Source organism: Mus caroli, chromosome 15, assembly GCF_900094665.2.
Source record: "Mus caroli chromosome 15, CAROLI_EIJ_v1.1, whole genome shotgun sequence".
In the NCBI taxonomy this organism is placed as follows: domain Eukaryota; kingdom Metazoa; phylum Chordata; class Mammalia; order Rodentia; family Muridae; genus Mus; species Mus caroli.
This window is the reverse complement of record NC_034584.1, coordinates 25541653-25564560: the sequence shown is the minus strand read 5'-3', so window position 1 is coordinate 25564560 and position 22908 is coordinate 25541653. Positions and strand designations below refer to the sequence as shown.

General features: G+C 40.5%; 1 protein-coding gene across 6 annotated transcripts in view; it reads right to left on the bottom strand.

Moving 5' to 3' along the window:
- Ctnnd2 (catenin delta 2) overlaps positions 1-22908 on the bottom strand; it is a 793031-nt gene that overhangs the window by 634247 nt on the left and 135876 nt on the right. For 5 of the 6 annotated variants that reach the window (XM_021182850.2, XM_021182851.2, XM_029469855.1 and 2 more), the window contains one exon: positions 12450-12586. In XM_021182850.2, coding sequence (XP_021038509.1) covers positions 12450-12586 — 137 coding nt within the window. Of the gene's footprint in view, positions 1-12449; positions 12587-13116; positions 13177-22908 lie in introns of those variants that run through there. The other variant, XM_029469858.1, reaches the window with a different exon arrangement.

Below are 22908 nucleotides of genomic sequence, written 5' to 3'. Positions count from 1 at the left end.
TTATAATGTTTTCATTATAAAGGTTTTCTACAAACACTTTAAGTTTCTTCCAATGGGGAGAAATGAAATGTGCTGCAAAGTAACAACTCCTTAATGTTCCCAGCACACATCAATGGAAATCGTGGTCAGTTAAAAGAACCCATCCATTGAACGAAACAGCATCAGGAGTGAATGGGATTCCAGACCTGTGTCCTGGAGGGTTACTGAACCAGTCAGAGAGAGCAATGAGGGGGCTCCCTGAGGACTCCACAGTCACAGACATACAAGCATGGTATGCCTCTACAAGACTGTGGGGTGGACAGCAAGTTTAGTATTGGTTTAAATGAGAATTACACCCTATAGTTAATTTCATTACATGGGGTGTGTACCTGATGTGAGGGATGGAGTATTTTATTCTTCAATGGAACTTGAAAGATTTTTCTCACGAATCTATCTGAAAACACACAGAATGGATCTGGTAGAAGAATGTCCCTGCTCAACTAAAATTTGTACTGAATTGCAATGATAAAATGGAGAAACCAAAAAAATCTGACGGTCGTTGATCTTACAGAGATCTCTCCCTCAGTCTGTAAATGTTTCTGCATTCCTAGGGAGAATAACACTTTTATATTTTGTTTTGTTTTTAACTGTCATTTTGTTTTGTTTTTCCTAAAGCTCAATGACTGAATCTCTATCTCCTTTCCAATACTTCTTCATTCAGGGAAATTTACAAAGCACAGGGAAGTGAATTTGGTCTTAAGGTAGGGAAATTTATTTTTGACTCTCAAGTGGAAACTTAATAGTCTATGACTATTAAGTTACAGAATCTCTCTCAGCTCCATCTTAATTGAAACATGGGTACATTGCCATCTTCCTTATGATGGAAATAGTAAGGATTCAGGGATATAAATAAGGAGGTATTTTCATGCATAGCTGTTAGCAATTCCTGTCATTACTAAACAGAGCAGCAGTCACTATGTGGAAATAAAGCACTGGATCATGCTTTTTTTTGTTGCGGATTGACTGTCCCTAATGCCCATAAGTCCAGAGTAGCTGGGGACAGAGAGCTCTTGTCTCTATCCTGTCCAGGGTCATATGTAGGGAAGATGATGCTGTCCTGTGCGTGTTCCTCATGAATGCATCTTACTGAGGACTATCTCAAAGGGATGCCAAATGCCTTCTTGAAGCATGTCACCTCTAGTCTCTGCCTGCTCTCTCTGCATGGTAATGAAGGACACAAAGCCAACAGGGTAGCATGCAAAGGCTCCTTTTCAGTCAACCCTGGCTGGTTCCTGGGAATAACTTCTTTACAGTAACTGACTTAATTGTGGACCTTACCTATGAGTAAATGAGCCATTTTGCTTAAGGAAATCGCCGTTAATTAACTGCAGAATGCCAGCCAAGTCACCGAAACATGTACAATGCAGATTACTCCCTCCTACTCTTTCCTGGGAAGTCAGTTCTAGGAGGCCTTGCCAGAAGTCTATACGCTGGAATGCTGCCATCCATCACTAAGTTTCTAAAAGACTCCTATATTATTTCAAGGACAAAAAGATGTCACAAGTGTGTCTTCAAAAGCATGGTGTGTTACATTGTTTTATAAAGGTATACTCCTAGATCCCACATATACAACATAGGGAGAATCAGTTGGTTGTGCCAGCTCAATGTGAATTACTCTAACCAACCAACCAACCAACAAAAGTGTCCTTTATATAAAGTATATCAGTTACACATATGAGTACATTGTACCTCTCTTCAGACACACGAGAAGAGGGCACTGGATCCCATTACAGATAGTTGTGACTCACTGTGTGGTGCTGGGAATTGAACTCAGGATCCCTGGAAGAGTACTCAATGCTTTCAACTACTGAGCCATTTCACCTGCCCCCAAAAGTGTCCTTTAAAACAAACTAAATCAAACAGGAAAGACTTTATAAAATTTCTTTGTATATCTCACTAACTACTTGAAAAAAGAAATAAAATCAAACAACCAATCACTCTGCATTTTACTTAGAACAAAACAAGGCGTCTAATTGTCCTATCTTTTTCTACAGCTCAATGAGTTGCACTCAGTGCCCAGTGAGAGACAAAAAGACAGCAAAACTCAAATGTTCACATCAGTTCACTTGGCCACTCCCAGGCCATCAATCCTTCATGGCGAGCTTGAGCTTGAGGCAATGTACCCAGTATGAGCTGTTAGGGTGAAGGCGTCTCCTGCAAAAACTTCCTGACCCAAAGTGTGTCTTGGTACAAAGTATATCAGTTATTTGTCTCACATGGACAAACTGCCATGAAAAGAAGACGCTTACTAAGGGAGGAATGGTGTATTTGGGCTCCTAGTTTGAGGCCCTAGCATGGCAGGGAAATCCCGGAGTTCAGAGCTGGCCATGTTATATCCAGTCTCAGGAAGCAGAGAGAGATGAGAGTCTGTTCATCTCCCTTTCTCTTGTTTACTCGATCAGACAATTAGGGTCAGTCTTCCCAACTCAGTTCACCCAATCTAGAAAATTCCTTACAGAGGGGTCTACAGATTTGTCTATAAGGTGGTTCTAGAGACTGTCAAGTTGGCAATCAAAATCAACCAGCACACCAAGGTAGATATGATACTGCGTCAATTCAAGACACTTCTTGAAAAGACAGGTGTGGTAGCACATGACTTTATTCCCATACTTGGGTTGCAGAAGCAGGCAGAATTCAATGAGTATGAGCCTAGCTCAAAGGGATCAAGAAGTGAGATCCTGTCTAAAATGAACAAACAAACAAAAATCCCAAGCAAATAAAAAAAAATCTTTTTGAAAAAAATATAAATTTGGACCACATAATGGTTTATAGTTTAGTTACATGCACAGATAATAAAATATCTTAATAATTCTTAATAATAAAATATATACCATTAATGAAGGAAGCACATATTACTAAATCCATTTATTTATATGCACACAGTATCAAAAAAAAAAGATCACATTTAACTGAGTTCACACCACATTTTTTCATCCTATTAGTATACGTGTAATAAGAGAGACATCATCAAATGTTGGAAAAGTTGTAAAGAAAATGGAGCCCTCAAATGTGTAAAATCTTTTCCAAAACATCTTAGTGGCTCTTAAAATGTAAAGCCTAAATGGTCATACAGACCAGCATTTTATTTGGGGGTCTTAACCCAAGATAAATTTTAAAAAGTCCACAGAAAAGCTCACAAAAAATATTTACATCATTGTTATTCCCGATAGAGAAGAATTGTTTGCATTTGCAGTAAGGACTGCTGAGGGTCTGTCTCAGACAAGCCTTGCCTACGAGTGGCTCAGACAGACCAGGCTGCCTGCAGGCTGAGCAGTGAGCCCCAGGATCCCAGGTTGGGGAACTGTGCCCCGTGTTGCGATGGGTTTTGTACAGCTGTTTCTGAGACCTCTTTCCTTTATCAGTAGCCCCCACTCACGTTCCTGTAAGCCACCCTATAGAACTCATTGCTTTCCCAGGTTAGATTTGGATGCTATCTGCCCATTGGTCTGTCTTTGCTTCCCTATCTGGGGTGAGCCCATGTTTGCTCAAACCTCCAAGGCATAGTTTCTTGCACGATTGTTGAGTATAGCTAAAGAAACCAAAATGACCTTTAACAGGAAAGTGCACCAATGAAGTGAGGGCTGTGTTGACACGGAAATATAATTTGGCCACAAAAGTCGGGAGGATCTGTATGTTTGCCACAAAAATGAATTAATTAGCCTGCTTGTCCTGAAATGATAGTTCCTATCGATTGCTATTACAAGTTCATCGGCACTGTAGGTTCACTTCTAATTCTATTTAAAATATTAAACAGTCAAGCCATTGGAAAGGTTTCCAGTGCCTGCCTTCTGTGCAACCCATCAAAACTCCTGGAATGGCTATTTCTCATCTTGCATCATCGTATATGTGGAGGAGTCCTTTTCCTCACTGGAATTATCAAAGCCAAGTTCTTGGACAGCATTCCATGGAGGGCTGAGGTGCTGTTCCCAGTGTGAGCAGAGCTCCCAGAAGGGAGAGTATTTTCACTCTCAATTATTAATTTTAAGAATAAATTGCCCATGTCTTTTGACGGGAGGTCGATAGCAGGCAATTACTGAGAGCAGGCAGTATTATTTGCTAGCGGTGCTTTCTTTGGATAATATGTGAGGTGAGCATCATGCAGACCTCTTTGGGTAGAGGACTTCTCTTCTCTGTCATGGATGTGCCAGCTTCAGGGAACAGCACATGGAGCCTGCAGTGTCACCTCTAACAGAAGAGATGAGTGCTCATGAAATCGTTTGTGTGGTTGCCTGAAATAATTCTGAGATCATCTGAAATGGACTTACTCCCTGTTAATTCTTCATTTGAGCATAACTTCCTCACCCAGGAACATAAAATCCCTGTTGTGTAGGTTGCAAAAGCATTCCCACATGACTCAATGTATTGACTTGGTAAAAGACTCGGTTTAGCCCTGTCTGTCTAAATGTGGAGGATCGCATGTCAAAGTGATTTTTTTCTTGTTGCCTTAATGGTATTTATTGAGTTGTTTAAAAAAAAAAAAAAAAGAAAGAACAATAATTAGGCAAGCAATCCAGCTGATCCCTAAGGCCACCGGTAGAGTGTGGATGTCAGACTCTATCATTAGTGAAAACGGAGAGTGCTGATCTTCACATTCCAGTGGCAGCAGGTCACAGGGCAAGCTCACTTAGAGACCAGGGCTTGAACCTGCCCATGCCTTTTATGATTGTAGTCTAGTGACAGCAACTTGAACATGATTGATAGCCTGCCGCAGGTATGTTTACCTATGTCATCGATACAGATAACTGAAGTCCAGAACACTGAGTCCCCACAGCAGGAATGTTGCAGTGAAGCAGAACCACATCGGACTCTCTGAGCATCACCCAGTGTCCGCAGGTAACTCAGTAATCATGAGCTGTCCAAGTGCCAATTAGAGCCTCACTAACTACCCCTTCAGCTATCGCTGATAAAACTGCTGGCCCCTCCCTTTCCCTAGCAAAGTGGAACTCAGACCACTTCACCCGAGCAGAACCTTGGTGCTAGGAACAGGATTCCTCAGGAAGAGTAACAGACAACATACCACAAGTCTATTACTAGTATGTCATAAATGAGACTGTTCTGCTGTGAAAACAATCCTTAATTCACAGCTAATACTCCAGTGACTCCTTTAGGTTTCCCAGCAATCTCCTTAAGCAGAACTTTTAGTAGGTAAACTGAGCAATTTTTAGTCTTAGGAACTTTTGCCCTAGATGAATCTAGTAAGAAATATATATATATATATATATATATACATACACACACACACATATATATATACATATATATATATATGTATATATATATATATGTAATCAAAATGTTCTTTTTAATTATATGCCTAAAAGAATGGTCTGCATGTGAATTCGTAAAAAATACATAATATGTATTTTACAAAATAATGGAATTTAAAAGAAACATAATATATACTTGTTTTAAAATGGATTTTAATTTGAGATACTGCCTATAATTGCTTCCTTGCCCTATAAGTCATCACAATCATTCCTACCATGTATTTGAACCGCTGAAGAGACACATCCTAAGCCGGCAGAATTTTGGTGCTGTTTTCCTAAGGAAAAAAGTGCTTTCCCTGTTTACCTCCCTGGAATTCTATTTGTTCACTTCTTACTCTGAGAAAACGACTCACAAGGCATTGGCTTTTACACGCCAGGAGTTCGGGCTTTGTTGTCTTGCTCAAGGCCTTTATCAGTAATTAATTATGATATATTTTCCCAGTGAGTCTGTAAGGGTCATTAAACTCTTTTTTTTTCAAAACTTTGCTGCCGGCAGCCTCTGTCGAAGCAGACCCAATGACTTGCGTACAAGGAAGTATGACATGCTGTTGACTTTTTCATGCTAACAAAATAGGAACAACCAAAAAGACCAACAATGCTATAAAATTCAAATAAAATTATACTATTAAATGATTCACTGTGATTACATATTTCATATCTATTAGAAAATGGTTAAAACGAACATTTAATGATATCAAAAACACCACTGATGCCTTAAATGAACAAAGATAGTTTAAAATAGTTATCAGGTGAACTAAAACATTGTAACTCCACAATCCCATTTTCATTTAAAACTCAGAGAAGGAAATCTTGGTAAGTATTTGTAGATTTCCCATAATCTGCAAGAGTTGTCTTCATCATAGAGCCATAAGACACTGAAATATCACACTTAAAATATTTAATGTGATTTCACAAGTTAGATATTTAACAATGATTTCTTTTGAAAAATACGAAAGAATAATGAGGGGCGCTAAAACATTTGTCAAAACCCTACATGGTAATAAATGCTTCCTTCCCAACTAGCATGTGAGGCTGTATCGTCTCATCTCCAGTGCTGTATGAATCCCACAACTAACAGAGAAAGGGGTACAAGCCAGTCCAATGAGTCCACTCTTAGAATGGAGTTGAGGTTTTCAAAGTGATGAGCAGATACAGAAATGTCTTGAGGAGAGATGTACTGGGAAACTTTTTGAGAAAATATGTTTTAAGAGACAAAGAGAAAATACCTCAGGGGAAGCAGCAGAGTACGCATAAGGGAGCTGAGAATGCTGTGGAGTCAAGGACGTGTCCACAGTTTTAGAGTTGGTGGCTCATGACTGATGCTGGTAGCAAAACGTCCCAAGTCCCTAGTAGCCTGTTACCCCTATTTCTCCCTCATTTCTAGGCTTGCCCATCCCTTGTCTGATGCACAAATCAGTAGGCTCATCCTTCTGACACTTTCTGACTACATCCTCTTCCCAGAGTGGAAGCTTGGCAACGCATTTTCCTCTACTGGGCTGAATAGTGTAAGCGACTATAAACACAAGAAGTGTTCGTGTTCTGAGGTTCTGTCCTTCTTTGTTATAAACTGTATTTTAAACTATGGAGGCCCTGCTGTGCAGGCTCCTAACCATGCCTTCACACCTTGAAAAGCACACTGTTCCCCAAGCAGCTGCTGATCTAGTAAGAAAACCTAAGGGCAGCCTTGCTTTCCTTATTTCTCCCTTGCTTGAGACAAGATACAAAGTTTAAAAGTCAAGAAATAAAGTAACTTTCTCTTTTAATTTTGACACGTGGAAGAATTTCTCTGCTAGCATTCTGGTCTGTCTAATCCTTGCCATTCTGCCTAAATGAATCTAAAGTTCACTGGTCTTTGCAGATAATCCTCTCTGTTCTTGACCTTTCCCAAAGGTGTTTTAATTTCCTTTTCCCCATGGATAATAATTCTGTTATTACTTTCGCAAAATACTGTTTGGAGGATGCTTAGCAGTGCTCTGCCATCCTCCATACTGTGTGAAGAGAGCAACAGCTGTCTTTGCAGCAACACTAATCACATCAAAAGATCATGCAATGATATGCAAGAGTGGAGAACAGTAATCAAGAAAATATCTTATATGGGTGAGAGATAATCTTATCTTTAAAAATAGTATTTGTCTTTACGGAGTTCAAGTTTCTCAATATTATAAATGTAGAGGCTATGAACAAAGGAAGTGTGTCAACCTCTGGTGGATCAACACAAAAAGACAGACATTTCTTTTAAATTTACATATATCTAGAATGGTTTTGAATCTGAGTTGGAGTTGACTGGGAAACGTGTTTCACATGCACATCAATCACGGGGTTCGACAAGGAGACAACTATTCAGGGTAAGAATCAGGCTGACCCAAGTATGGGCATGGGCTTCTCGAGGGGGAGCCACCAGAAAGCACTGAGATTCTTAAATAAGTTGAAGAACACAAGTACACAGTGGAGTTATTTGGCCAGAGTGGAGGCTTGGCAATGCCTTCATCCCTGTCTTTTCCTTTATTGAGTAGGATATTGTAAGTGACTATAAGTATATGAATGTTTTGCCTGCCTGTATGTACCCACACCATGTGTGTGTGTTTCCTGCAGAGGTCAGAAGAATGCATTGGAGGGCAGCTTAGAACTGCAGAGGCCATTCCAAGCCACCATGTGAGTGCTGAGAACTGAACCCAGGTCCTCTGCAAGAATAGCCAGTGTTCTTATCACACTGAGACAGCGCTCAGCCCACTTGTCTACTTTTTAATGTTAGATTTACCTTACTATCGTTAATATTCTGCGGCCTCACACTTCTTATGGTCCCTGATAACTTGCACTTTCTGCCTACAAATCCTCTTCACCATTTCCCTTGGACATTTTTCTATCTGGTGTAAGTCAATAACTTTAATTTTGAGCTGTTGATCCATACTGGCATCATTTAAGTCCTCCTCTGTAGTAAACTGCACTACTAACTGGAGAGAACTGGATGCCTGTCCAAATCTGAATCTGCTACAAGCCCTTCATCATGTCCTATGCAGACCTAACTCTTTTGAGTCCCATCCATTTGAGTATTGCTGTGATTAGTGGGTCTGGTAAAGGAGATTCTATCCCTTTTTGAACCTACGAATGTTGATATATCCATAAAATTGTAAAATTATCATTTGTTAACCAAACAACCAGAGAGATGACACTGGTTAGAATTGCTTAAAGGTGGGCAGGGCACGTAACTGGGTAGAGTGCATTCCTAGCATGCAAGAGACATGAGATCTGATCCCTAAAATATGATAAGCCAAGCATGTTGGTACATGCTTGTAATTCCAGCCCTTGAAATGCAGAGGCAGGAGGATCAGAAATTCAAAGTTGGTTCCTTCAGAGTCATAGTTTGACCTTGACCAGACAAAGTTACATGAGGCTATGACAAAAGTACTAAGCTGTTGTCTAACTGTATTGTGACTTTGGGAGATAGCAATACTGCGATGGGCTGAAGTTTGTCTACATAGGACCTTGGCATGTCTTTCCACTCATTCTAAGCTGTACTATCATTGAATCCTGTGACAAAACAGGACCCATCAGACACATCTGTCATGCCCTTTTCTTGTTAAATTGTCACTGCTCCTTTTGTATTTTATCACTGAACTAAAGTCAGGAAGACTTCCAGTTCAAGGTCAAATTAGAATCTAGGCTAGGTCAACTGTAGTGAGGAAGTACCTTGCGTTCCAGGACTAGCAGTAACCCCTTCCGGGCTCCCATCTCCACTATTCCTTACACAGATCAGAAACTTCACGAGCAAGATTTTCACTAGAAGATTCATGGAGCAGAACAAGCTCGTACTTAACACGCACTCTAGACTATTAGATCGATTTACTCAGCCCTCCCCTGCAGCCGTATTTAGCCACAAACTTCCTGAAGCAGGGGTTGGAGGGACATTTCTGAGAGGATCATTGATCTTTCCTGTCAATGGCATCTCCTTTCGCTTTTCTGATAGACTGACCCAGAGGTGGCTTCCTACGTTTATCTAATCAGCCCCTCTTATTAAACATTACCTGCTTCCTCTTCAGCCTTTCATTCTGCATACAGAACAGCAACTGTTCTTAATTGCCCCACTTTGGCACTGTGCTCTGACACAGAATTCCTGCTGGTAACCAGGTAAATTTCCACAATGCTTTTGCTAAGCTCATAGAACAAAACACCTCAAATCCAATGGCAAACAGAGAGAAGACCATAGAAATGGGGTATGTAGGAGCAGTGAGGCTGGACAGAGAGGAGGGTGTGTCAGGACAGTGATGTAGATTAGAGAGGAGGGTGTGTCAGGGAAAGTAATGTAGAATAGAGAGGAGGGTGTGTCAGGATAGTGATGTAGAATAGAGAGGAGGGTGTGTCAGGGGCAGTGATGCAGTATAGAGAGGAGGGTGTGTGAGGCAATGTGATGTAGAATAGAGCGGAGGGTGTGTCAGGGGCAGTGATTTAGAATAGAGATGAGGGTGTGTCAGAGACAGTGATCTAGAGTAGAGAGGAGGGTGTGTAAGGGGCAGTGATGTAGAGTAGAGAGGAGGGTGTGTCAGAGACAGTGATGTAGAATAGAGAGGAGAGTGTGTTAGGACAGTAATGTAGACAAGAGAGGAGGGTGTGTCAGAGATAGTGATGCAGAGTAGAGTGAGGGTATATCAGAGACGGTGATGTAAAATAGCTAGGAGGGAGTGTCAGGGGCAGTGATGTATACAATAGAGAGGAGGGTATGTCAGGACAGTGATGCAGAATAGAGAGGAGGGTGTGTCAGAGACAGTGATATAGAACAGAGAGGAGGGTATGTCAGGGATAGGGATGTAGAATAGAAAGGAGTGTGTGTAAGACACCGTGATGCAGAATAGAGTTAGGGTGTGTCAGAGAAAGTGATATAGAGTAGAGAGGAGGGTGTGTCAGAGACAGTGATGTAGAGAGGAGGGGTGTGTCAGGGACAGTGATGTAGAATAGATAGGAGGGAGTGTCAGGGGCAGTGATGTATAATAGAGAGGAGGGTGTGTCAGGACAGTGATGCAGAATAGAGTTAAGGTGTTTCAGAGAAGGTGATGTAGAATAGAGAGGAGGGTGTATCAGGACAGTGATGTACAATAGAGAGGAGGGTGTGTCAGAGACAGTGATATAGAATAGAGAGGAGGGTGTATCAGGACAGTGATGTAGAACAGAGAGGAGGGTGTGTCAGGGATAGTGATGTAGAATAGAAAGGAGAGTGTGTAAGACACAGTGATGCAGAATAGAGTCAGGGTGTGTCAGAGAAAGTAATATAGAGTAGAGAGGAGGATGTGTCAGAGACAGTGATGTAGAGTAGAGAGGAGGGTGTGTCAGGGACAGTGATGTATAAGAGGGAGTGTCAGGGGCAGTGATGTACAATAGAAAGGAGGGTGTGTCAGGACAGTGATATAGAAGAGTGAGGAGGGTGTGCAGAGAAGGTGATGTAGAATAGAGAGGAGGGTTTTAAGGGATGTGATGTAGAATAGAGACCAGGGTGTGTCAGAGACAGTGATGTAGAATAGAGAGGAGGGTGTGTGGGGGCAGTGATGTAGAATAGAGAGGAGGGTATATCAGGACAGTGATGTAGAATAGAGAGGAGGATGTGTCAGGGGCAGTGATGTAGAATAGAGAGGAGGGTATGTCAGGGGCAGTGATGTAGAATAGAGAGGAGGGTGTGTCAGAAGCATTGATGCAGAATAGAGAGGAGGGTGTGTCAGAGACAGTGATATAGAATAGAGAGGAGGGTATGTCTGGACAGTAATGTAGAATAGAGAGGAGGGTGTCTCAGAGAAGGTGATATAGAATAGAGAGGAGGGTTTGTCAGGGACAGTGATGTAAATAGAGAAGAGGGTGTGTCAGGGAAGGGATGCAGAATAGAGAGGAGGGTGTGTCAGAGAAGGTGATGTAGAATAGATAGGAGGGTGTGTCAGAGATAATGATATAGAATAGAGAGGTGGGTGTGTCAGGGACAGTGGTGTAGAATAGAGATGAGGGTGTGTCAGGGGCAGTGATATAGAATAGAGCTGAGGATGTGTCAGAGACAGTGATGTAGATTAGAGAGAAGGGTGTGTGTCAGGGGCTTAGGTAGAACCCTGGACAAAATATGAAAGAGATTGTTGTGAGGCTAGACAGCATCAAAGTGTAAATAAAGTTTGCAAGAATTCATCATTAAATTCAAATTAACTGGTTGAAAATAGCCTGAATTCACACCATAGTTCTAACTGCTAAATATCCCATTTCACATCACGGGTAGAAGTGCTTAATTCCACATCTCTAGATGGCACAGGACATGTTTTAAGTTATAATACTGTACTCTCTAAAGTACAAGAGTTACGTGTCAACTACATTTTTCTTTAAAACTCAAAATCTCACTTTACTCCCTAGCATATGATCAGAAGAAAATACGAGTCTAGATCCAAATTTCTATAATTGCTTACCATCCCTGATTTATAAGGAACACAGCTTCCATGGAGCAGTTCCTTTAAATCTCAGCCTTTAATTTTATGTATTTATGTATTTTTAAAGTGATGTCATGTTTGAGAAGTTAATTAGATTTTGATGACTTTGACAGGGAAGGGTGTATAAATTTTTCTGTGCAGTAATTAACATGTTTCATATGGTGAATTCTATACATTTTCATTGAAACCTTAAATTTTAGGCCTCCACACAGTCTTTAATATACCAGTGTGATCCGGTTTACCCTCCCCCCCCCCAAATAACTCGTCATAAGAAACACCCAGAAGAGAAATTTTGCTTAATCTATTGAGATTCTCAACATATTCTCAATTTTTAGCTCTCTGGATAAATGTTGAAAGTTTATTAGACAATATTTTCTGCACATCAACTATTTGGCCTGAAACCTTCAATAATAACACATATCAAGTTGATCAATATATCCTCTAAAGTTTCATGTACAGGAAAGTGTTCTGGTCCTTATATGGAGTATGTTGGACTATGTTACAATATGTTGCACTATGTTTCCTTGTTTCCGGAGGAACAGCATGGAATCAAGAACAACTGTCACCCTATTTTAGTGTTACTTATGTAATAAATTCTAACACAGAACCATTCTCAAGCAAAGTAACCATCAACGTTCACCTAAAGAAGCAACTGTCACATGACCCCATGAGTACCGCATTCGTGGAATGCGCCTACCTGTTCTTTGACGGAGGCAAGGATAGCAGAGGTGGTTTCCGTCTCAGAGCCATCGCCATTGGAGGTGTTTAAGCCTGGGCTCAAGGAGCTGTTCTTCTCTGAGGCTGATGGAGGCTGGTCTGGGACAGGCATAGCTCCTGTAACACAAGAACACAAGCTCAGACCAGCCAGCCATCAGTGTAAGCAGACATAGCAATGAGGGATACAGATGGATGAATGAAAGTTAGAAACTGTCTGGACAAGTGTGATATAATTCTGTAACAATGAAGTCAAACAACATGTCACCGTGCATCAACCAACCCCAAACAAATCTGAGCTAGCCCAGGCACAGCTCTGTGCTCTGTTATCCTGGACAAGGGACAATAAATCATGATACGGTAGAATCAAGATTAGAAGGATGGAAAAAAGGGATAAAAGCCCTGAGTCTAAGAATCTGTATAACTTCAGATGACATCTGTTTTATACAAATGCATTACTGTTTCCTGTCAGTATTTTTCAATTCAGACGACAATCTATTATACACACCCGTTGAAAGGAAACAAAATCACACAATATAAATGACCAATTATTACCAATATCTAACATGATAACTCAGAAGAAACTTGGTTGGTACAGTGAAATACAGAAAAGAACTGGTCCATCCCACAAATAGTTATGACGTTCATACCTCAACAGCGAGCATACAAAACCTTTTAAAACTAGCAGAGGCCTTTTTCTTTTCCAGTTGATTTTGTTTAGCTTTATGAAAGAAAACAGAAACTCAACTCACATTAGCACCAATACAAAACAGACAGACTGATCTAGGTTAAAAATAAGACGCTCTAAAGTCATATTCATTCCATTCTATTGGTGGAACTCATACACATTCAGATTTAACCCTGTAGGTAATGGAGTTAGGTAGTGAGATCTTTGGCAAATGATTAAACTTTTGGGCAAAATTGTTCATGAGCTTATTGGAGCTGTGATGAGGAAGACCAGAACGGACCTCTCCCCCCTCCCACTAAATGAAAACATTGTAAAAAGTATCCTCTATGAACCAGGATATAGGCCCTTACAAGACACTAACTTAGTCACGCCTTGACCATGAACTTCTTGATTCTCTATAACTGTGAGAAATAATGATGATGATGATGTAATGATGATGATAATGATGATGGTGATGGTGATGTATGTATGTATGTATGTACACACATATGTATTTTAGTAGTGCTAAGGATTGAACCTACGGTCTTTTGAACAGTAGGTAAGCTGGCAGCATGATGGATTAAGAAAAAGACTGCTCTGTCAGGTATATTTCTCCTCTTTCAATGACCAGAAACACAGAACACATTGGAAAGCTAAGACCATGCTTATCCACAATATCCTAATAAAAGACTAAGGATAAGGATGATTAAAAGTTTTTACCATACCCACACAACTGTATTACATGTCCCTCTGGGACCAGTGCTTTTCATGGATTCAAAAGTATTATTCCATTCCAAGCACCCTAGCTTTGATACTGAAATAGAAGTTCCATAGATGTTCTTATTCTATGTGATGTGTTATATTTGTTTAGTAATAGTGGGATATAAAAACCTAAGTAAGCCCATGTATGCACTATTTTACCCAAAATTATGTAATAAAAATGTGTCATTCACACTCCTCACTGCACCTTTTGACCAAGAAACTCCTGGAGGTTTTTATTTGTTAAAGTAAATTACTTTTAATATCACTGGGGGAATCAGGTTAGCACTGGAAAATAAGTCTGCTGCTAACAGAAGGTATGAGAGAATTTAGACAACCATGAACAAGACACAATTTAAATACATAATAATGATGATCAGCACAAATGCTGAGTAGGGGAGATACAGCCATCGCTGATAAATTCAAGGCATCTATTAGGAAGGATAGACAACAAAAGCATGGGTGATTCCTGAATAACTGTGGTGGGGTGTTGTAATCACTTGAAACATATCTATGCATTCATATAATTTCTCTAGTTGGTCTTTTTTGTGATTGAGTCTCTTGATCATGCAGGATGTAAAAATTCAGGTCAACACACGCACCCAGATAAAGTAGCTGAGAGGTGTTTCAGAAAGGAAAGAGGAAAAAGCACAGAGGAGTAAGACAGAAAGTGCCATATCTGAGTGACATTACCTCCGAGCCCTCGGAGACCCATCTCTGACCTTGACACTTGACCCTCACCAGTGCCCATGCAAGGGATTATACAGAAGCACCCAACAATGAAAAAGGAGGAGCCTTGCACACTTTAAAGCATAATTATAAATTTTAACCTCCCTAAATTTTATATGACCCACATTAATTAAGGTTTCGGGCTAGTATTATCATCATTAGGGTTTCTGACAAGAAACATTGTCTAAGGTAGTGGCTCTCAATCATGCTAACACCATAGCCCTTTCATTTAGTTCCCTTTGTTATGTTGATACCAAGTGTAAAACGATTATTATTTTTGCTACTTCATAACTGCTATTTTACGACTTTTGTGAAACATAATGTAAATATCTGATATGCAGGATATCTTATACGCAACCCCTGTGAAACAGTCATTAGACCACAGAGGTAGAAGTTCATAGGTTGAGAAACATTGTTCTAAGGTCTCCAAGTTAGTAAGTAGCATCAAGGAGTTCAGAACTCTAGCCTTTTGTCTTGCTATTCCGACTTTAGAGGCGTTGGAGATGAGTCTATTTCCCACAATCTGTAATCTCTCAGAAATGCCAGTCTATTAATTTTTATTAAGTGTATTTCTTAAACATATGACAATGACTTATCTTAAGAATTAAGGTTTACTCTGGAAATCAGTCTGGTGGTTCCTCGGAAATTGGACATAGTACTACCGAAAAATCCAGCAATACCCAGAAGATGTTCCAACTTGAAATAAGGACTCATGCTCCACTATGTTCATAGCAGCCTTATTTATAATAGCTAGATGTGGGAAAGAACCCAGATGTCCCTCTGGGAGGGATGGATACAGAAAATGTGATACATTTACACAATGGAGTACTACTCAACTATTAAAAGCAATGAATTTATGAAATTCTTAGGCAAATGGATGGATCTGGAGGATATCATCCTGAGTGAGGTAACCCAATCACAAAAGAACACACATGATATGCACTCACTGATAAGTGGATATTAGCCCAGAAGCTCAGAATACCCAAGATACAATTTGGAAAACGCATGAAACTCAAGAAGAAGAAAGACCAAAGTGTGGATACTTCGTTCCTTCTTAAAATGGGGAACAAAATACCCATGGAAGGAGTTACAGAGACAAAGTTCAAAGCTGAGATGGAAGGAAGGACCATTCAGAGTCTGCCCCACCTGGGGATCCATCCCATAAACAACCACCAAGCCCAGACACTATTGCATATTCCAGCAAGATTCTACTGACAGGACCCTGATATAGCTGTCTTTGGTGAGGCTATGCTAGTGCCTGGCAAATACAGAAATAGATGCTCACAGTCATCCATTGGATGGAACACAGGGCCCCCAATGAAGGAGCTAGAGAAAGTACCCAAGGAGCTAAAGGGGTCTGCAACCCTATAGGAGGCACAACAATATGAGTTAACCAGTACCCACCCCACCCCCAGAGCTTGTGTCTCTGGTTGCATATGAAGCAGAGGATGGCTTAGTAGGCCATCAATGAGAGGAGAGGCCCTTGGTCTTGCGAAGATTATATACCCCAGTACAGAGGAATACCAGGGCCACGAAGCAGGAGTGGGTGGGTTGGAGAGCAGGGCAAGGGGAAGGTATAGGGGACTTTCGGGACAGCATTTGAAAAAAAGAGTTAAGGTTTAACCTTCCACATTTGATCCAGATGGCATAAGAGATAGCTAGTGCTATTTATCCAGTCACCATTCCTCTCATTCTTCTGGCACAGAAGCAAGAAGAAAAGTGAAATATTCAGGGTGTATTCTACTATGTAGAAAGTCTCAGCTATGACCAGAGGCAGCTTCCATGCCTGAATGTAAGGGATTCACAATAACTTCTACACTATAATGTTTGCATCTAGTAGTGACTTAACACTGCTCACTGCTGTGCCTGCGAAGCAAAGACTGTGGACACTTGCTCCCAAACTTCTTAGCTTCTGATGTACAGCGAAGAAATAAAGGAAATGTGGAAAAGACCAGCAGGAGCAAGCCCTCAAGTGCCTCAACCTGAGTATAAAAGCCTAAGTAAAAAGGGAAGGAAGAAGGGAGGAAGGCTGGCAGGAAGGAAATTAACCTTCAGTAGATCTACCATCCCAAGTACAGAAATATATTTGCTTTAATGAGGACATGACTACCTGGTTTTTATATAACATATTCCATATTCAAATAGGAAACTAAGGTAGAGGTTGTATTATTCAGCAACATATTCTAAATAGTTCCTTGAATCCATAAAAGTATCATATAGTTTAATTGTGCAATGGGTACTTAATAATTGGTAAGCATATACTTCAGAAATGACTTCTCTCGTGCTTATGTGTAACATTTGTCTCATTTGAATCTAATGGCATTTTTAGGAAATACAAAATTTCCTAAACGTAAAAAAAATATGGGAATGAATGCCATATTATTTGTATTTCAAGTGGTCAATAGCCACGTTGCTTTACAACTACTACATTGGAGAATAAAAGATATTATTAATGTCACACACAGAGTTTTATAAATGATAAAACATCTGATAAACCCTCCATAGTCCAGTCTTGGATGCAAGGCAAGTCTGTGCTAAGATCCTGAACAGGAGAATTTGAGAGGAATTGTTACATTTTGGGTATAACCTGAAGGAAGAGTTTTTAGGAAGTAAGAGAGACTAGACTAGGTTAGCTTAGAGGAGCATTCTTAGCCAAGATGTCCTAATGTGGGCAGGACAGACTTTGGCAGGGAGGACCATGCCTATACACCTTCAACTGAAAACCCTTCAACCCTTTTTCATGTTACAAAGGCCTCCAGATGTACAGCAAAATGCCTGAGATACTTAACCTATACAAGAAAAAATATTTATATGACTATTCGGGAACTTTGACCCAAAGACTAAGTAGACCTGCTGTTTTTAGATCTCAGGTCACAGGCAAAGTCTAGAAGAGCTAACTTCTCAGCTCATGATCTAGGGAGCAAGAAGCAGAAAAGTCAGTGTTCTACAGTCTCCATCAATAACCCATGGACACCCATTAGACACCACTTCCTAAAAGTCCTACCACTTCCCAATGTGTCACCCTGGAGAGCAAACCTTTGCCACTTGAACCTTTGGGAAACACTCAGGACACAGCATACAACATAAGGTGACCTTGCATGAAACCTCCAAACCTACATCCCCTGTCCTTGATTCCTTGTTTGATGCCAAGACCTGGACAACTGAATGCTTAGCCAGAAATCAGATTTTCTTTTGAATCAAGGAATGAAAACAGGCAGTTTCTGACCAGTATGCGTTATCCAAATAAGTATATTTTAGAATCGGCAAGGATGTCTATCCATCTTCTGATACTTTTTTGTCTACCCCCACCACGTGACCTCAACTCTATAAAAGCTATATTGCTCTCCTGGTCCATTCCTCACACCATGCCAGAAGACCCTCTGTTGCCACTTGCAGATCATCCCCCTCATGACCACGCCCTGCCTGTGTGCTCTAAAACACAAACACACTGTCAGAGCACACTGTTTGTTTTACTTCCACCACTCGGCCCTTTCATAGTGTACCATCAGTCATACTAAATTAATACTAAATAATGAAGTACTTCAAGTATTACCATTTAAATATGCATGGAAACGAGCAGCTCGACATTTCAAAGTTTAATATGCTTCAGTGGTTGATTTTATACTTTTTACCCCACTTGCAATACTCCAAAGACTTGAAGAATGAGCATCACTGTTTCTATGAAGAGTCAGCTGTATAGAATCCACAGCAAGGCAAGGGTAGATTAGCAGCACCAACACTGAACTCCTCGTTTGTGTAATCACGGTGGACACTCGAGCTGAATCCTAAATGTGTAAATAACGTGTCATTACCTAGGGGAGGCAAAGCACAGCCCTCTGCCAGGTGTGCTCTGAACCCATAAAATACAGCTATCCTGTCCTCTGCCTTGTAAAAGGGAGATCCAAAATAACTGCTTGTCATAACACAAACAAGATCGTAGTCAATCACTGTCAAAGCTGAGTAATTAGGATAGAAGTGTGATCTGTCCTGAGCTGTATTCAATTCACCACACCTAGATCGGTAGTTGATGTATAGCAGCTAGTTAATATCTGTTGAGTTAATGTAAGAACTATTAGAGTAAAATCAATAACGGCTGCTTACCAGAGCATGTAACATAAGCAAAATGGGCTCTTCACTGGGAGCACTTCTCTGTACAGCACTTGAGTGATTTATTTTGACTTAGGAAAGATTTTCAGAAATCCTCAGACTAGTTGAAGGCTTTTGCCTCGGTCGACTCCCTACAGTTGGGAATCCTGGGTATTTGGCTACTAAGGTACAACCGTCAATCAAGCAGGCCTGAGAATTGATATAGGGAAAGAGAATCTGAAAAAAAAAAACCAAAAAACTGGAGACAGCATATAATTCAGGGATGAAAAGCACTAGCATTGAACTATATTCCGAACACAGAGCAGCAAGAATGCAAAGGCAGGAGGTGGAGGAACGGACACTTTCACATAAGAACTTGAAGTGAGATGCAATGGGAGGTCAGAAGCACGGCTGTAATAGAACCTGTGATGGCAGCACGGGGACCTGCTGGGTTGAGTGCTGAGTTCTGTCATCTGATAAACAAAGAAGAAATATTCTCTATGTGTGCTCAGAGACATTAGAACTGTGGGAATCATAGTTCAGGGAGCCACCAGACACATTCTGCTGCATGAGCAGAATCTGATCATCGAGAAAGATGGAACCAAACTGAGCACTCCCATCAACTTAAGACCTGTAGTATTATTAATCTTAGTGATATAAAGTCCATCTGTAGGTCAAAGGGCAGTGCCTTCAAAGGCTACAGCAAAGAATGGCAGCTCCCCAGCCACATTCTAGTACAGCAAGGACTGTAAGAAGGGAAAGGTCCCCACTCTTCTCATGCTTTTCTTTTTAAGAATGAGATTGTTTACTTCCTCATTGCCCAAAGGAATTCATCAACAGTGTAACCAAAAAATATTTTTCAAAGGGTGAAAGCCAGTGAGCAGCTGTATACCTCAAAACCTGTTCGGGGTGAGCCTACATCCTGAGATGCCAAATGTGAGACTGGAGGTAGAGCAAAGTCAAAAAGAGGGAAAGTTCACAGTGGGAGCTGAGCTGACAACGTCCTCTGGCGCAATCGTGACGCTCAGAATCTGAGCATCCAGAGAAAAGGCAAAAGAAGACAGAAGGTTGCATGACTTGTAGTAGAAAGTGGAGTATGGCACAGAAGAGAGGACCAGAACAGATGCATAAAGCAAGATGAGAGGCTCACGGGAAAGGAGCCCCTGAGCTGGGATTTGCGAGGTGTCAAAACAACTCTCAGAATGCTAAGAGGGAAGGAAATCCGAAGCAGGAGTCAAGAGACCCTACACACAGACACACTCACACACACACACACACACACACAGTGACAGCCTTGAATTTGTTAATGGTTGTGAATTTGTCGTGTTAGACACCTATCCATTTGTAGCATCCTATATATATATGTAGGGTTCCAGCATGCAGCCCACTGAGACTGAAACCCCGAACCTTCACATGATCCTCTGTGAGTAGTACAACCTTCTGCTGTATGTCACCAGACTTTGCATAAACCTCACTTTGGCAAAGCCAAACTCATCTGAGGCTGGGTATGCAAATGATGGCCTGGAAGCTAATTGTGAGCAGAACACCAACATACATACAGGTCATTTTCTGTTATCTCCTGCTCCCTGGAAACCCCACAGACACCAAGCTCAGCACATTTTCTTATCTCCTAGTAGAAGAGTAACAACAAGCACCCTGATACATCTGTTTGCCTACATCATGGCTTCCTCTAATCACAACCTTTATCAAGAGAGTCGATTGCCTCTGCCAATCATCTGGTCATTACAGGCTGATTTCTTTGATTCCTTGAACTCTAATTGAAACACAGCCTTCCATTTATTTGATACAGAAGGCATGTTTTAAATTGTCACCCAATAACACATAACACTGTTTTAACTTTTTAAAAATTTAATCAAACATAAATAAAAATGTAATGTGGTTGGTTACTTTCTCTATTCAGTTTCTTTCAACTTCGTTTAAAATGCTAAGAGTGGTACCAGTAAGCTAGCTCAGGTAAATATGTCTGATGCTAAATCCCATAGCCTGTCCAATCCCTGAGACCCGCAGAGTGGGAGGGAGAAGCCTCTGACATCTACATGAGCATCGTGGCACACACATCTCTCCTTCACCCCACCCCAAATAAATAAATGACATTTAAAACAGTTGTCCCTTCTAAACTGATGGAAGTAAACTAGGCAGGAAAACACTGGTATGAAATTTAAATTGTGGTTACAGCAGTTAGTGGTCCTGACCTGAACTATGATTGTGTTATTGAGACTAGCAACAACCCCTGCCCCCCACACACACCTTCTTGGTATAGATACAAGATTTACATAGTTCTATGAACATCTTCTATTATTCACTTTATTTTACTTTAGTGGTGTGTGCGTGCTTGTGTGTGTGTGTGTGTGTGCATGCAAATGTGTTCATGTGTGTGTGCATGTGTGTGTATACATGTGTGTATATTCATGTGTGTATGCATGCAAGAGTGTGCATGCAAGTGTGTGTATGTGTGCATGTGTGTGTGTGCATACAAGTGTGTGTGCATGTGAATGTGTGGATGTGTATGTACATGTGCATACATGTGTGTGTGCATGTGTGTGCATGTATGTGTGTATGTGCATGTGTGTATGTGTGCATGCATATGTTTTCATGTGTGTACACATATGTGTGTGCATGCACATGTGTGCATGCATGTGTGTATGTGTGTATGTGTGTGCATACATGCATGTGTGTGCATGTGTATGTACATGTGCATGCACGTGTGTGTGCATGCGTGTGTGTGCATATGTGTGTGTGTGTGTGTGTGTGTGTGTGTGTGTGTGTGTAAATATAGGCACATGCATAGCACAGAAAGTATGTGTTCAGAGGAAAACTTCCAGGTGTTGGTCCTCTCCTTCCAAGGATGAAACTCAGGCCATCAGACACTTTTACCCACAAGCTCCTCATTTCAGTGCACCTTATCACACTGAATCTTCCCACAAGAGCCTCCTCCTGCTTGTATGAATCATCACAGAGACGATTACTTCCTCTTTCTTCATTGTATCTACATTTTTCCTTCTGCAGCCCTTCCAGACAACTCCAGACAACATGCACCACTTCCTCCTCCTCACTGTTACCTGGCTGTGAGAGCGCTCCTCTGGCACTGCATTCATCCCTGTGACATCTAACAATCTTACCTTTCCTGGAATGGTTTTTTTTGTTATTGTTGTTCAAATTTACAACCATTTATTCAAGTAAACATAAAGTTCCAGTCTTCCTCAATAAGTTAAAAGTATTCAGTTACCTAAGCAATGAAGGAAGTGATGCACACGTGCCTAACATGCTGTGTTCGGTGCATATATTTGTGTGCTGAAGGACATGTAATCTCTAGACTAAGAAAGAAAAAAAGCATCATCTTTAAGTCATCCTTCAAAAACCATGGGAAGTGTAACTCAAGCCATTCCGATGGTTCTGGATGTTAACACTAATGTACTCATTAACATTTTCCATAAGTACAAACGAGACAAGCCAGTAAAAATGAAAACGATTATCAAAATACATCGTTAATCTTACATTGGACATCCAAATAACATCAGTTATATCTTTGTTATACTCCCTACAGTTAGCAACATTTTAATATTTGAACACTGAAAACAAAACTAAGACCTTTAAAAAACTCTAAAATTAAGAATCTATCAAGGAAAACACTATGCATCAACGGTGGTTAGCACTAATATTATGGTAAAGTTGCAAAACAATAGCTTTTAATATCATATTTGGGGCTCTTCTTTAAGACATTACATATTGTTTATGCTTTTTCTATATGGGCTGGTTGAACTCCTGGAATAATTTTTTTAAAAGATAATTTAGTGTTTTTGAAATTGGGACAATACGAGATATGGCTATGGTCCCTTTCTCCTTTCCATTATTTGAATAGATTTTTATGTCACTTGTAACTAAAACTGCCACTAAATCAATGATACACTTAGACTTGCAGAAATATTGTAAATTTACATTTTTGTCACCTAGTTAGGCCATGGATTCTTTGAGCTCAGAAACTGTGTCTCATTCCCATTTATGACCCCAGTGCCTAGAATCATGCCCTGTAAAGTACTGACATGATATCACTTATGAATATGTCAAAGTAGGAATAGAGGGGGAATTCATCATTAGCCTCATTTAAAAATGTCAAGAAATTCTATTCCCCAAACACTGATTGTTATACATTTTTCCAGGTTTGTGAAATTGACAAATGAAT